This window comes from Sus scrofa, chromosome 4, assembly GCF_054392235.1.
Source record: "Sus scrofa isolate SSC_HxYL_T2T_F1_AM1 chromosome 4, Sscrofa_HxYL_maternal_Yorkshire_Landrace_v2.0, whole genome shotgun sequence".
NCBI classification, from domain to species: Eukaryota; Metazoa; Chordata; class Mammalia; order Artiodactyla; family Suidae; genus Sus; species Sus scrofa.
The window spans coordinates 7,218,563-7,234,483 of record NC_139386.1 but is presented as its reverse complement, the minus strand read 5'-3'; the positions used below and the strand labels follow the sequence as shown (position 1 = coordinate 7,234,483).

Sequence of the window (15,921 nt, the reverse complement as noted above, 5' to 3'; positions counted from 1 at the left end):
GGCAGGACGGCGTGGTGAAGGCCACCACCTCGCAGAAGGCAAGGAGGCCCACACGGGCAGGGCTCAGGGCCTGGCCGGGGCGCCCCCGTCTACGCCCCTCTCTCCTCCCTGCCGCTCCCTCCGTCGGCATCTCACCTCCCTCGAGTTACCGTCACGTCTCACAGAGACCTTAACAGGAAGGCCCTTTGCAGTCCGCAGCGTGATTTCAGGTCCCTCATGGCGTCTAACTCACCCGCAGCCCCATGAAGAGGGCGGGCAGGGAAGACGGCAGCCGGTCTTTTTGAGAAGCCAGGGCTCAGAGCGTTCATGGGACCCCACCGCTAGTGACAGAAGATTCTGGAATGTGAAGCCGAGCAGGGCCCTCCAAGGCCTCAGTCTTTCTTATTGGCTCTGTTTAAATCGCAGTGACCTCCCGTGACCCCTGGGGTGGAGCCCACGCCCCCCCCAGAGGGAGAGATGGGCGCCTCCCGCCCCCTCCCTCCGCGCTCAGCTTAGTTTCTGGACAAAGGCATGCTGTCTCTGGCCCTGAACTTCTGCCCTGACTGCTCCATCTGCCTGAAGCCCCGCCTAGGACCCGTCCCTGGAGAAGGTGGCCCCGGGTCCTCTCATCTCAGAGGACCCCATCACTCGGAGCCTGGTGACAGCTGGCACAGACACAGCGGACCCTGCTTCCTGAACGCATCAGGGCATAGAGCGCGGAGTGGAAGTCTCCTAAGAAATGTGCCAACCTTGCTCACAGGCCACAAGACGAGCACAGCCGGCCACGCAGGTGCCACAGAGAAACGGCACTGGTGACAGGGACAGCCAATGACCATGGCGAGAGGCCCCCTAGAGGCCTGTGTCTCCCCAAATGCAAGCGGTCACAGAGGGTGGCCACCACCTCTGGGCCTCTCACGGCACTGAAGGGGACAGTGCCATACAGACCCAGGGCCAGGGCCCCTGGCCTTGTTCAGGTCCCCTATGCCTGAGGCCGCGGGTGCTCCCCAGTGACAGCGCAAAAGGGACAGTCGGCAGGTGAACAGGGTTGGCCTGCATTCCCGCCCAAACGCACGGAGAGGGGCGTGTCATTTAAGACTTGGTGCTCGGCGCCCAGCACCCGCCCCACAAACTCTGTGATGAGTGAGGAAAAGGTGCTGTTTAAAGAAGTGAAAAGAAGGCAGCACACGCCCTCACATGCTGTCCTGTGTCCCCACGCTTGGTACAGCCCCTCGGTGTCCATGTCCAGCCAGACCCTGTGTGCCTGGAGCCCCCAGAGCCCAGCGCCCTCTCAGCCTCCTGGGTCCCCTCCCGACCCAGGGAGCTTGTCCTGCTCAGGGCTCCTTGCGTGACTCCCCTGCTCAAAGCCCATCCCCAGGTTGTCACTGTGCCCCTCCCTCATTCCCTTCAGGTTCCTGCTCCAATGTCACCATGTCCAACAGGACAGCGCAGTGCCCCCCTTCCTCCCGCAGAAGCAGTGGCCTTGGACACATTCCGGCCTCCCCTGCTCTGTCACCCCTGGAAATCCCATCACGCACTCATCGATCGCTGAGCTTCAGGAAGGCAAAGGCCTGGGCCATGTTTTTGGCACTTTATTTCCAGCATTGACGATGTGGCCTGGCAGAGGGCAGTGTCTGGCAACACCCTCCTGAACAGACAGCGTCTGGCCCCTGCCTGCACGGAGAGGGGTCAGCAGCTGCCATGGGCACCTACATGCTGTGCAAACAGGGGCCCTTTTTTCTTCTTTCTGCTTTTTCTGTTACCTAAATTCTTAAAATAATGTAGGATTAATAGTCCTTTAGGATTAAAGGATTAATAGTCCTTTAATCATTGAGGGAAATGAAGTAAAAGGTAAAAGAAAAAAAAAAAAGAAAACGGGAGAAGGAGGAACATGCAGAGTTGCTTCCTCCAAACGCCACAGGGCGTTTTGGCCAAGAAAGCGTTCGCCCTCCGCAGCACAGCACAGTCACCAGCACAGGCCCCAGGCGGGCGCCTTTAAAAGCCGCAGAGGAACTGAGCTCTCCAGAGTGGCCTGTGCATGGGGAGGTGAGAGGCGGGCAGGCGTCCAGCCCACACCTCTAGAGAGGACAAGGTCCCAGGCCAGGACTGCCTCCAGTTTCGCCCCAGCAGGAAAGAAAGTGCTGCGGAGAGTGAACGCAGAAAACCCTGCAGGAGGCAGCTGCAGGCACTGGATCAGATCAAGGCCAATTGTCTCTGGAAGACAGATCGCATTTTGAAGGGTCCTTGCTGCATAAAATGCTGCCTGCCGGGTCCTCACATGTAACCAGGCTCTACGGAGCAGCACTTGATGGTCACAGCAAACAGCTGGGTGGGTGGAGGTCACCAGGGCCCAGATGGACCGAGGAACCAGGAGACGGAGAGAAAGCGTGAATGCCAGGAGCAGACCTGCAGGGCTGGGGCTGCCTGGGGGGAGCAGGGCTATGCAGCTGCGTCAGCACCTGCTCTCACACACAGCGGCCTCTGTCTGGACACCTCTGAATGGCGAGCCATTTACGGAATAAGCCACCTGACACCCCCCCCCCACTTGTCACCTGCTGAGTCCCCAGGCACTGCAGACACCCTACTGGCTCTCTCCTGTTCCGCTGAGAATCGAATGTGTGTCAGACATGCTGCTGGAGGCTGCAAACAGAACCGTGGGCCCCACACGCTCCTTGAATGGGCCTGCAGTCTAGTCGGGGTGGGGTTGGGGGGAGGACGGGATACCACCACCCCCTGGCCCCCTGGGGTGAGCAGGGAGCAGGCAGCAGGGGTGCAGGGGGTGGGTCCTGAAGGAGCTGACCCTGGTCCTGAACACTGTAGGGTTCCCGGGTATCAGAAAAATGCTAACATCTAAGGTCCCTTCCGCTGCAGACATTCTCAGATTCCGTGACACGGCAAGAAGCAGAGGGTCCCAGATGAAAACCCAGACACCACGACTGGATGGCAGGGATGAAAAAGGATCAACAGTTGATTGTTGATCAATCAGTTGATCCTTTCAGGTAAAATACGCTCCTGTGTGTGTTTAAGCTCTGGGGTAGGAGGCTTGGTTTTTTTCCCCAGCAATTAGGGTTTCACTCACTGCTTATTTTATAACCAAGTGAGGGCTTCCTCCAGCAACCTCCAAAGGGACTGCAGGCCCATTTAGCAAGGCCAATAAGCAGGCACATTTACCTTCACAGCCCTGGGTCAGCTGTGTCCTTGCATAGGTCACAAACAAAAGCAACGTGGTAAATACTATCCTGAATTGATAGAGGAAAAAAGGCATAAAAGAATGTGGTTTGTAAAAAGGCGTCGTAAATTCCCAACTCTAAGACTCTACATACACACAGGACCCCAAAAGGGGGGAAATACACGTGCGAGAAGCTTGTGGCAACATCAAAAGATATTCGTGGGCAGGAAGAAGCCATTCTGTACATCAATGAAGATTTAAAGCCTTTTTAAAATAAGAGAAAAGGACTGCACGGGAAGCAGGCAGGGCCAGGCATCCTCAGGAGAACATGGCCTGAGGCCTCCCTCCACCCTGTTTTTCTCTTGGTTGTTAGGAGACAGCAGATACTTTTTCTTCTCTGAAAATAAGGACCCATAAACAGTCCAAAGCCTGGGTTGTAAAGACTGCTGGCTAAAAACAGTCACCACCAGTCCCCACATGCACCTCCTGGCCATCGGAGATGCTGCAGGGTCCTGCTGGCCAACACTCGGCCCCCTGGTGCTAAGGCCCCAGAGTGTCCTTGTCCACGGGGCCCTGGCCTATGGGGGATGGGCAGAGCCAACTCTCTCTGCTGTGACAGAGGGGCCCGGAAACAGAAGAGATGTGCCTCCTATGGCCCTAAGCCCATCAGAGGATGAGGCTGAAAAGGCTTGCATGGTGGAGTTCCCATCATGGAACCCGACTAGGATCCATGAGGACTCGGGTTCGATCCCTGGCCTCACTCAGTGGGTTAAAGGATCCCGAGTTGTCATGAGCTGTGGTGTAGGTCACAGATGTAACCCACAGATCCCGGGCTGCTGTGGCTGTGGCGCAGGCTGACAGTTACAGCTCTGATTCCACCCCTAGCCTGGGAACTTCCAAATGGGTGCGGCCCTAAAGAGACAAAAAAAAAAAAAAAAAAAAGGCCGCCGCCCTCTCAAGGGAGAAAGCTGACTGGACTGCCAGGGCCGGAGCAGTCCATGTTCTGTTCAAAGAACAGCAATCCTGACCAAACAGTAAAGCGATCACTTCTCAAACTCACCCAGGTCAGTTCCTTCGAGGCAAAGTAGGTCTAAGAACAGAACCGGTAACTGCACCGTCTTACCTGGAGCACCACTGCAGCTTTGACACCCACCCTGGGCGCTGACCCACGCAGCCTAAGCCGCTGCATGGAGCCTCCGCGTGGACACCACTTCCTGCTCATCAAGTCCACACGCCCGGGTCTCCTTGTCACTCCCTGCCTCCGAGGAGGAGGAGCCACTGACCCTGCCTCTCTCTGGCGGTTCTCCCCTCTGGAGCCCCTTCTGGCTGGGAGCCCCTCACCCAACTCCCGGCAAATGGCCACAATGACACGCTCAGCACCAGCTCTCCTCCATCAGCCCCTCCAGAGCGGTGACCAGGATGCCGTAGCATCTGCACGTGGTAAGGGTCAGACTGTCTCCCGCCACAAACATGTCAGTTTACATAATGCAAGGAGGCACTGGCCTGCCTGGACCAAGGACAGCCCCTCCTGGGCAGCAGGCGGTGCTGCATCCAAGCTGGGACTCCTACTGCCAAGCACGGGCCTGGGTGGCTCTGTGGGTACTGCCTGAGGGGCAGAAGCTTCCAGAAGCAAAAACACTTACGGCTGGATCCTACAAGCACAGGCGGTGAAGGAGCTTGTCACTCCTAGGACAGGAGCTAAGATTTCCCCAAGACTTAGCCAGTGTCAGGCATGCCACCAACTGCTTCATTTGCATAATTACAAATTATGCAATTACTGGGACAGGTTCTATTATTTTCCCATTTTACAGATGAGAAAACAGAAGTTCAAAGAGGAGAAGTGCTTTGTTCCAGGTCACACGCTATTAAGTGACAGGCAAGGGGTGGAACCCGGACAGTCCCAGGCCAACAGAGGGGCTCCCTCTCTGAGTGTCTGTGTTCCTCTAGAAGCCGCTCCTCTCGGGCCCTCCGCTCCTAAGTCACCGTGGGCAGAGCACTCTTCTCTCAGGGGGTGGCTGGGCCACCACCCACTTCTCTGGTTTTTCAGGAGGGTGGACTTGGGGCTCCTGTTAAGGCCTCCAGGCCTCCACTTGCACCAGGGCGGGCACGTGGGGTGTGAGCAGAGGGCGCTCCTGACCCGCACTCCCTGACCGCGTTCGCTTTCCTGCACCGCCTATGAAAGTACCACCGAGGCAGCCCCAAAACACAAATCCTCCCGCTTCTGATCTGGCTGACGTCTCCCACCAGGCGAGGGAGTTCTCTGCCTTCAAGGGCTCAGGGAGGAGATCCAGACCCAGCTCACACCCGGGCTCGAGGTCAACCACGTCATCCAACAACACAGTCAGGGGAGTGAGGGCCCGTCCCAGACACAGGCTCCAGGGAACCGGCCTGGTGTGGGGCAAGGGCTTGCTGCGAGGGCCGCATGGAGGCCAAGCCCTGGACGGCCAGAGGTCGGCCCTGCAGAGCCCGGGGCGCCTCAGTGTGGAGGCCCGGAGGTGGGTGCAGAGCAGCCCCGAGAGCTGCTGCGTAAAGGGCCAGGAGATGCGGGGAGAACCAGGCTGCTGGGGGCTGGGAGGCCAGGCCCAGGGCCCATTCTTCAGGCTCCTGGGGGGTTTTCAGTGAGGGACACCAGCCACTGATTCCCACTTTGAAAAGATGGCTCTGTCTGCAAACTGAGCTTAGAGCAACAGGAAAGGAAGTAAGGAGACAGGTGAAGAGCAAGGCTGTGACCAGGGAGGGGGCTGGCGGCTTAGACAGAGCTGCGCACGGGAGTCGCTGGGACCAGGGGCGACGGTGAGATGCCGAGTCTGACTCAGCACGTCTGGGGGAAACCGAACACTCTGCATTTCTAACCAGCTCCCCATGCTGATGCCGCTGGCCCAGGGACCACATTTTTGCATAGTAAGGGCTTGTTGGAGGCGGCAGCCTTGGGACAGAGGGGCTATTTAAAGTACGTTGGGAAGGGAGCAGCCACAGCAGGGAGGGAGCTTGCTGACAGATCAGATGCCGGGCTGAGGGGCGGAGGAGACAGGCCCTGAGCAGCTGGAGCAAAGAAGAGCATGCGTGTGCTCCACAGGGAAACGGATGGAGAGGAGGTGGGGGGAGGGGTGTGGGGACCAGAGGCCTTGTTTAGAGGATGGAGGCTACTGCCCCCGTGGAGTGAAAAGCAAGAGCAGCCCGCAGCAGCACTGCCCTGGGCCAAGCCCCAGGACGGCTGGACCAGACCCACGGGGAGGGGAATGGGAGCTCCGGCTTCTCCAATTACGACTGTCACAGCCCGGCCTTTGCCCCTAACCTGAAGCCGACTGAGTGATCTCAGGCGGCAAGGCAAAGCTGCAGAGAGCAGGGAGGTACCTAAAACCCACCTGCCTTGGCTAAAGACACGGATCAGGAAACAAGCACTCGAGCGAATAGAAACAGACGCAACAATATTATAACTAAAATACTGCAGGGTTCTGCAAATCACACCGACCAAGCTGTGGCTTCGTGGGGCATAATGGGAAAAATCAAGTCTTAGGAAGAGGAAAAGAGAAGCTGAGTTCAAGAGACCAACACCTTCACAGCAGCTCCAGACGCTTTCTATGAACAGGAGAGTCAGAATGGGACAGGGGAAGAGCCTTTGTTCTCTATTTTTTTTTTTCCAGACAATTTCGCACGTGGCCACAGATGTATCATGGAACTTAACTTTTAAAAGTTCACAAAGAAATGGCATTTTCCGTCACTGCTATGGAATAAGAGGGCTCAGCATGTAATAACAGAGCCATGAAAGGAAGCAGTTCTGAAAATCAGCTGTCAGAAATCACACCAGAAACAGAAAGCTCCGAAGGAGGCTGTATTTAAGACAAAGAAGAAAAGATTCAGATGACTCAGGGTGAACTAAGGAAGCTCACAGAGGACAAGAGGTGGCATCAGGTGACAGAGAGAGTAACCCATCCTCCAGGCCCGAATGAACTGTCTCCATGTCTATGCGCAGGTGCTCTGTAAGGAACCTGAAGTATGCAAATATTTGAAGAGGCCACCTGTGTGTGTAATCAGAAGCTTGATGTAATGAATGCTGGCGGAGGCCCGGGATCAAATAAATTGTACCACCAAGCTCTTCAGGCAGCAGCCGAACTTCAGTTGAAAATGGGTCTCGGAGTTTCCGCTGTAACTCAACAGGTTAGGAACCCTACACAGTATCTGTGAGGACAAGGGTTCGATCCCTGGCCTCGCTCAGTGGGTTAAGGATTCGGCATTGCCGTGAGCTGCGGTGTAGACCACAGACGCACCTTAGATCTGGCGTCGTCATGGCTGCGGCGGAGGCTGGCGGCTGCGGCTCTGATTCGACCCCTGGCCTGGGAACTTCCATATGCTGCAGGTGCGGAAGCAAGGAAGGAAGGGAGGGAGGGAGGGAGGGAGGGAGGGAGGAAACTGTTCCTCACGGGAAGTTCTACAACAGAGGGAAGGGCTACGAAAAGAGAGAAAGGGGTTGGTGAGACTTTGGTATTTATGTAACGATCAAAAGCCCTGGGAATTAAAAGATAAAAGACATCTATCTGGACTGCAGGCATCTCTTCCACTAACAGAGAATCCAGAATTAGATCATCTGAGGGTCTGGAAGCACAGGCATGCCAGTGCCCTCCTCGGTCCTGCAATACGCACCCGAGAGAGACGTGTGGTTCATGGGCTGGGGCTCCCAAAGGCACGGGTCTGTCACAACCATCATTACACCAGGGAGTCGGTGAGCACGGAGTGAGGGCTGACCTTCCCATCGCACAATGAGGACGGGCAGAAAACACAGGCAGTTACTCTCAGTGCTTTCAACACGACGTGCGTGTTGCCTCGTTTAGGAAAGGTTCCTCAGATGAAGTGCAAGGCTGGCAAAACCACTACGGCGGGAACGCAGACCGAACAGAGAAGACAGCTGAAGATGCCGGCGTGGCGTTACGGTGGACGAGAATAAAGTTTGCCACCACCATGTCCCCACGCAGGCGACTGATCTGAAGACAGATGAGGTTCTGAGGGGGAGACGTGAACACAGAGCAAAGAACGGGTGTCTGTCTGGATTTCCGTGCTTTCGGTGAGGTCAGGGGGAGGTCTGCGTACAGTGTGACTCCAGCAGCGCAGCTGCGGGAACAGGAGAAGAACACTGCTGAACGCGCCGTCACTGGCGCTTAGGGAGAACCAAACGGGGCGGCTGCTCGCCACCCCGTCTGTGCGCGGGCTTGGGGCAACGATCTCAACTCAGTCCCGCTGGACGGCACTGCGGGCGCCCAGAATTTCTGTGATGGTCAGGGGTCACAAGAGTATCTGGCGTGAACCATCATTCTTTGGCATGATTCAGGTCTCTTGCTGTGTAGTTAAACTATCAAATTAATGGAATGGAGTGATGGTTTTTATTTATTTATTTTTCCTTTTTATGGCCACACCTGAGGCATGTGGAAGTTCCTGGGCTAGGGACTGAACTGGAGCTGCAGCTGCCCGCCTACACCCCAGCCACAGCAACACGGGAGCCGAGCCACACTGTCGACCTACGCCGCAGCTCACAGCAACGTGGGATCCTTAACCACTGAGCGGAGCCAGGGATCAAACCTGAATCCTCACGGATACTTAGTCGGGTTCTTAACCTGCTGGCCCCAATGGGAACTGGAGTGACTTTTTAAATAATAGTGAAAACAGATTTGTATCCTCACGAAAGTCACCTTCCGGGTCCCTCAACCCATGATTTTGCCACAGGACTTACGAGATGTTCAACATCCCCCCTGCCCCCCAGAGGAGCAGGAGGCTCCTTCTGGGCTCCCCTTGTGTGTGTGTGGTGGGGGGGAGTGTCACAAGGAGCGAGGCTCCCCCAGGCCAGGCTGCCCGGGCGGAGTCCCTCGAGCCACAGCCGGCTTCTCCCCATCAGATGCCCCCATACAGACAGACACCGTGGAGGAGTTTGCGGGACCACGTTACTCAGGGCCTTGAATTAAAAACAGGACAGGCTGGACCCGAGTTTCCCTGCAAACAGGCAACTGATGTACGTGGTTGGCCATAGCAGTGGATTGCATTTCCTCGCAAAAATCACGAACTGAAAATGACAAACAGCAATATTCCAGCGCTGGCTGCCAACCAACATGTGTCTTCCAGCAAGAACTGCCACCGAAATTGCCTCTGACTGTGCACTGCCTGCTGCGCCCAAGAAGGAGACCCTACGAGTTCCTCTCCTCCAGACCTCGCGTCCTGACCTCGCCCCCAGCGCCAGCCACCCCAGGGGACCTTCCCAGAGAAGAAGCAGCCGGAGAGGTGGGTTGTTTTTGACAACACTGGAACCTCTGTTGGGGGCTTGGATTTTTGCTTTTGTTCTTAACACGCAGTTGGAGCGCGTGGGAAGAACACTTGGGATGTTTAACAAGATGACGGCAGCATAATTCAGTGCCCTGCCAGGCCGGGGGCGGCGTGGGCGCCTGCAGCTCCGGGGGGTCTTATTTGCTCCTCCCTGGTGTTCCCCGCCTCGGGCGCACCCGCTGACAGCTGGGAAGCATCCAGCTCAGGGAGGGAAAACAATGCACAGAGAGTGGCAATCCTAGGAGGCACTGCAGAGACTCAGGACCGGGGGCAGAGAGACAGAGTACGGCTGAGTACAGTCACTACCAAACGCCACGGGACGTGGAGCAAGAACAACCCTTGGGTTGCTCCTGACCTGGGGGTGAAAGTGGACGACCCTGGGGGTCGCCTCTTCTCTCAACGACCTGCAAGGTGGCGCTCAGCCCTAAACTTTGAATGGAAACGTCAACTGCACCACGGCACGCACGCTTTCTAGAAGCTGTCGAATCATCCTGAAATCTGGGACTTAAAGCCGTCTCTGTGACAACTGAGGATCTCAGTAAACAATAACCTGGACTCACAATAACCTTCCACTGGCAAAGAGACCTGAACACTCTGAAATGCACTACATGGATGGGTGTGAGGGCTAATCTCATGTGCCAACCTGACTGCACCACAGGGCACCCAGATATTTGGTCAAACGTTACTCTGGCTGTTTCTGTGAGGGTGTTTCTGCATGAGATAAACGTTTTAAAAAATTGTATTGGGGTATAGTTGACTTAACAATGTTGTGTTAACTTCGGATATACAGCAAAGTGAACCAGTTACATATATACTTACACCCATTCTCTTTCAGAGTCTTTTCCCAAAATATACAAAACTCTCATACAGCTTTACATGAAAAAAAAAAAAAAACTGGTCAGAAGATCTAAGTAGACATTTCTCCAAAGAGATGCGAATTTACATGAACAGACTAAGGAAAGCAGACTGCCCTTCCTAGTGTGGGTGGGCCTCATCCAAACAGGTGAAGGCCTGACTCTCCGAGAGGGAGTTCCTCCTGCCTGACTGCCTTTGAGCGGGGACACGGGGTTTTTTCCTGCTCTTGGACGCTAATGGGAATACCAGCTTTACCTGCATTTCAGGCCTGCTGGCTTTCAGACTGGAATTTACACCATCAGCTGTCCTGGTTCTCAGGCCGACACCATCGGCTCTTGAGTCTATAACTTGCTGACTACAGACCCTGGGATTTGTCAGCTTGTCAACCTCCATCAGTGAGATAATTTCTTATTTTACACTCACACACGCGTGCACCGTGGACTCTAGCCGATGCGATTGAGTGGAAGACCTTGAGACCGGGAGCGTATCCTGCATCGTCCAGGTGGGCCCCGTGCAGGCACGCAGTCCTTCCAGGGAGGAGGAGGTGGGTGAGACTCAGAGAGGGCGATGCAACCCCGGAAGCAGGGGTCAGACGGACAGGATGGGACAGAGCTCGGCCTGCCTCTGCTGGCTTTGGAGATGGAGGGAGGGAACCACAGTCCAGGAATGCTGGGTGGCCCCTGGGCAGAAAAGGCCAAAAAGGAATCCTTCCAGAAGTATAGCAGCTGTCGACCTTGATTTTCGCCCAGCGAAACCCGTTTCAGACTTCTGACCTCCAGAATTGTAAGGTCATAAATTTTGTTGTTTTAAGCCACCGAGTTTGTGATGATTTGTTGCAACTGCAATCGGAAACAAACTCTGAACACATAGTGGCTGCGGCATGAAAGTCTGCTAGATGGATGCTGGAAATTTCTAGTAAAATGTCACTTTCAGTCTCTAAGATAAATTTTAGTCTAGAAGAACAGCAAAGAGTGATTTAAACCATGAAATCAATGGCTCGTGTGAGGTTCTTTTCAATTTATGTTAATACATCATAAAAAATTATAAACAGAGCATATAATTATTTTTTACATGGGAGAGAAATCTTGAAATTTTTAAACATCTAGAATAAATTCATGTACAACCTAGAATTTATTTTTGGCCCTTTGAAAGAGATTCATATACAAGAGGAAACTTCTAAAAGATATCAAGAAGTGCTACCCAATAGTAATTTAAAAGCATTTTTTTCTGCAACATACAGTAGGTACTTTGAGACAATGGGTCCTTGCTATTTTTTCTAGAGGCTATAAATAAAGATTCAAAACGTGAAACCCACAGCGTACTCACACCTACTTCAGCATTTACTGAGCAACTACTGCGTGTAAGATCTCGAGTCGGACAGAGGCAGAGTCCCCGACACCAGGGGTCCCTGCAGGGTGAGGGGGCCCTTCCGCTTCCCGACAGGTGCGCTAGAGCTCACATTTGAGTGGCTAAAGCACCCTCTTCAGACAGATGTTCTCTACTGAAAATGCTAAACCAGAGTCTAGTTCAAAGAAAAGAATTGACACTGACTTCCTTCTCTAATAAAAACGACTATTTAAATGTAAATGATGGGACGGCTGAAGAGAAGGGGGCTCCCTCACCTAGGAGAGCCTGACGGGCAATGCCTTTGCCTTCGGAGCGGGGATCTGACCCCTCCTGTCCGTCCATCCACCCTCCCGTCCATCACTGATCCACAGCCTCCGTGCACCAGGGGCCAGGCGCGCAGACAGCATCATGGCTAAGACACACGCTCTTGGGGAACATTTCCAAACGCAGTCACTCAAGGCTGTGTTCAACGCTGACCCTCCTCTTAGCCCTGTGTCTTCCACAAGCCCAAAGACTGAAGGGCGCCCCTATTTTCTGCTGCTGCGACACATCCTACCTGTTCACACTGGCTGTGGTGATGCTTATCTGCCTGATCCCTTGTCATGCTGTCAGCCTAATGCCTGGGAGCACATCTAAGCTGTATCCTAAACCCGTGGCCCTGTGTTACCACTGCCTCGCCTGCGACGCACAATAAATCATGTCTCTAAGTAGCAGCAAATCAATCCAGTTCCTGGAGGGAAGACACAGCCACAATTGGCGGCGCCTCCCTGCAATCCCAGGAGGATCTGGAACCTATGAAACAGCCACAGTTCTCCCGATACCAGGCCGAGGGGACCCTTCCTGGAATGCCGGGTCTAGCTCAGGACTCCACCTGCCATGATGGAGACGGGGACTTTCAGAGAAGGCAAGACAATGTGAAGACTGCGATCTAATAGATACAAAGAAAGACCAAAAAATGTCTGGCCTAGAGGCGTTTGAATCTGTTCCCAACCAATGCAGGAGCCCAGGCCTTGCAGACTGAAATATCAACCCTCTCCTGCCAACTTCTGTCCACGGTCTCAGGGACAGAAAGCTTCCTAGTGGGGAGGGTTTCCAGGACATGCGGTCCAGACATTCACCAAAACATGCTACATCCTGTCTGCAGATCCAGAAGCCCAGAGAGAGCCAGAACGCACTAATCCCCCAGAGAATCCCTGAGCTCGAATGTCACACCTTGCCTTGGGCCCCGTGCACGCCTGGGGACTGTCACGGAGACGGCACTGGGAGGTCTGCTGATTCATCCAAGGCAGGGTCCTGACGACACCTCACTCAGGGAGTGAGAACCGAGTTAAGAAATACCTTTGTTTGTTACCTGTCAAGAGAATCTTACCTCTTTCGCTGTTGACAGTTTCACGTTTCCTTCCTGGTTTTTTACTATCAAATTTAGTACCAAAGGAATGGACCTGACTCAGTCCAGTGACACATACCTCTCCCGGGTCTCTGCTCAGATGCCGAAGTTCCGCCCTGACCCTTTAGAAAACGGCCCCCACGCGCCGCCCCCCCCCGGCCCACGCCCCCTCCCCGCTCCCTTTCACTTGCTCCACTGCTCGGGTTCACCTCTGACGTCCTCTATGTTTCACTTATTTCATCTTTTCCCCACTAGAGGCACCATTTTTTTTTTTTTGGCCACCCCCATGGTGAGTGGAAGTTCTCAGGCCAGGGATGGAGCTGCTGCAGTGACAATGCTGGATCCTTAACTGCTAGGCCACCCGGGAACTCCCAGAGTAACCACTGTGACGGCAAACGGTGGTTCTCTCTGGGAGCCCAGCATCAAGGACACTGCAGACACACTGACTAAACACTTCCCGAGCGACTCACTAAAGAACGGCTAACCGTATGAAACTCCACGGTCTGCAGCCGACCTTCTCCATGAACTTGAACTTTGATTCTAAATTATCCACCCTAGGTCTGCCCTGGCTCTGACATGCTTACTATTGTTTTGCTTTGTTTTTTAAGTAATTGTGTAAATCGGCTTAAATCTTTCAGACGTGCAGCAGGAGATAGTAGAGCGAGAGGTACAGAGAGAAAAAGGAGGCGGTGTCTGTCTCTCACACTGAGTCCCAACAGATGGTCGGGTCTCTACCGAGGTTGGAAGGGGAGGGAACGAGCCAAAGAGTGTAACAATTGCTAGAGTGGCCTTTAGCCAACACTGGCCTTCGTCCCCCTATCAGTTTGAAGCAGTGACCCTGCGCCGAGTCCATCGAGCAGGATGTAATATTTTAACAGGCCAGTCCTCGGGGAAACCTTCCTGTTTTCCTGGCTGTCCCCAGAGACCCCACTGGCCCCACTGACTCAGGCCTCAGGCACCGAGGCTGCATGTGACCCTAAATATGTCCCGAAGTGTCCACATCATGCTCGTTTCACCCAGGGACTCCTTTCTTTGAAAGGAAATGAATAAAGTTTCCAGAACTTTTTGAAATGTACTATACATTTTCCCCTGTAACACACCTCCCCAAACACATACGGAGCCACTGCAGATACAATCCCGTGATCGATGGCGGGAGAATAAGAAAATGCAGGAGGCCACACCGATTCCATTCCAAATTCCACCTCGGGCAAGGCAAAGCCCTGAAACGCTAAGGCGGCGGCGGGGTGAGGGGGGCCGTGCTAGGCGACAGTGCCAGTGGGTGGAGGGTCCTACCTGCTTCACGACAGTCACCGTCCCTGGCGCCATGGCAACCACCGAGGCGACAGCCGTGGCATCGTGGGTCTCAGTGCCCAGCTCGATGATCTGCTGGAGGATGTTTACTGCCGTGGGGTCCAGTCGGTCACCTGACCAGGAAGAAGCAGACGGAAAACCATTAAGGTCATTCATGGGCGGTGAAGGTCACGGAACACAACGCAGCCCTTAGCAGAGGCCATCCTTGGGTGGTGCCTTCTCCTGGGACGCGCCCTCTTGGCCAGCAGGACTACCACGTGTGGCACGGCCCAGCGGACGTGCACCCTTGGTAAGAAGGTCTCACAATGCCAACCACCCTGCGAGGAGACATCCTGTGATGGCATTATCCCCATTTTATAGATGAGGCCCTACACTGGCAAAAATGGAAGAGACGCACCTTGGGCCTCTGGGTCTCAAAACCAGGGCTCCGGCCCCACTGTTCTGAATCCAAACCCGGTGACGCAGGACTGCCTCTCAAAACAGAACCCCTGAGCAGCCCCAGCTATGATGTTACAGGGCACAGCTGGCCTTCCCTGAGCGCAGACACCACAGCAGGTGGCCAGTGAGCAGATGCCAGATAAATCACAGGATGCGGGCAAAACGCCCGAGGACGTCTCGACGCTCGAGCCCGTGGGCTTCAGAATTCTAAAGCAACTTAAGCTTGGGGTTCTTTGCTCATCATCTCAAATGACTGGAATCCGTATCATCAGGGCAGCTGCCTGCTCTCCCCCTCTGCCTGGCCGCCGGCGACGGTCCTGACCCGGCCCTCTGACCCCGGCCATTCACTCCCGAGGAGGGAAATTCCCGCCTGATGGCCAGGTTAGCGTCATGTGATGAGTCTCCACCGGCGTGGGCATCCTTCTGGATGGCTTCCTGCCAGCCGCTGCGCTCCAGTGTGAATCAACAAGGGACGAGAGGGGACTCAATGTGTTCTATAGGGGGTGCATGTGGCATGTGACTGAGGCAGCGATATTAGAGACCAGCACAGGTTCACCGTGCACCAGCCTAGCATCCGCTACACACACACACACACACACAGTCCTTCGGGGAGCTGTTTCAACTGTGCCGTGCAGCCCAACCACTCTCAACATCCAAACACTGAATAAAACATTTACCTTAAAAACATACTGGTAGACGATTTTAATTCCTCATCCATTTACTCCCTCAGTGACCATTTATCCAACCCAGACTCTCAGCCAGGAGCGTGGTTCCCAGTGGGAATATGGACAAAGCTCTAATACTGCCTCTGCCTCGCTTTCCAGGGCTCACAGGCACTGGGACAGACTGTAAGCAAATCATGACAGCGCCTGGTGGCTTCCACCTCGGGGGGTGGGGGGGACCAGGAAGCACTGCAGCAATGTCAGATGAAGATGCATTTGCCAGAAAAAGTGCTGGGGGGTGGGGTGGGGTGGGAGGGGGCACAGACCAGGCCCCAGAGAGCACTGGAGCAAGTGGGTGAGAAACGTAGCTCGTGCTGAGAACTGCCGAGTCTGGCCCAGAGGGGCAGGGCTCCGAGGTGGTCGGAGACAGGTGCAGGGAGGCCGGGCCCCAGGGCAGTGGCCCAGCCACC

The 15,921-nt window shown here is 54.7% G+C and overlaps 1 protein-coding gene across 50 annotated transcripts in view; it reads right to left on the bottom strand.

Annotated features, from left to right (window-relative positions):
* The window catches only part of ZFAT (zinc finger and AT-hook domain containing), a 383,679-nt gene that overhangs the window by 233,016 nt on the left and 134,742 nt on the right, over positions 1 to 15,921 (bottom strand). For all 50 annotated transcript variants that reach the window (XR_014842957.1, XR_014842958.1, XR_014842930.1 and 47 more), the window contains one exon: positions 14,334 to 14,464. Coding sequence is in view for 11 of the 50 variants with exons in the window: in XM_085021015.1 (XP_084877141.1) it covers positions 14,334 to 14,464 (131 nt within the window). In the remaining 39 variants the exon portion in view is untranslated. The remainder of the gene's footprint in view (positions 1 to 14,333; positions 14,465 to 15,921) is intronic.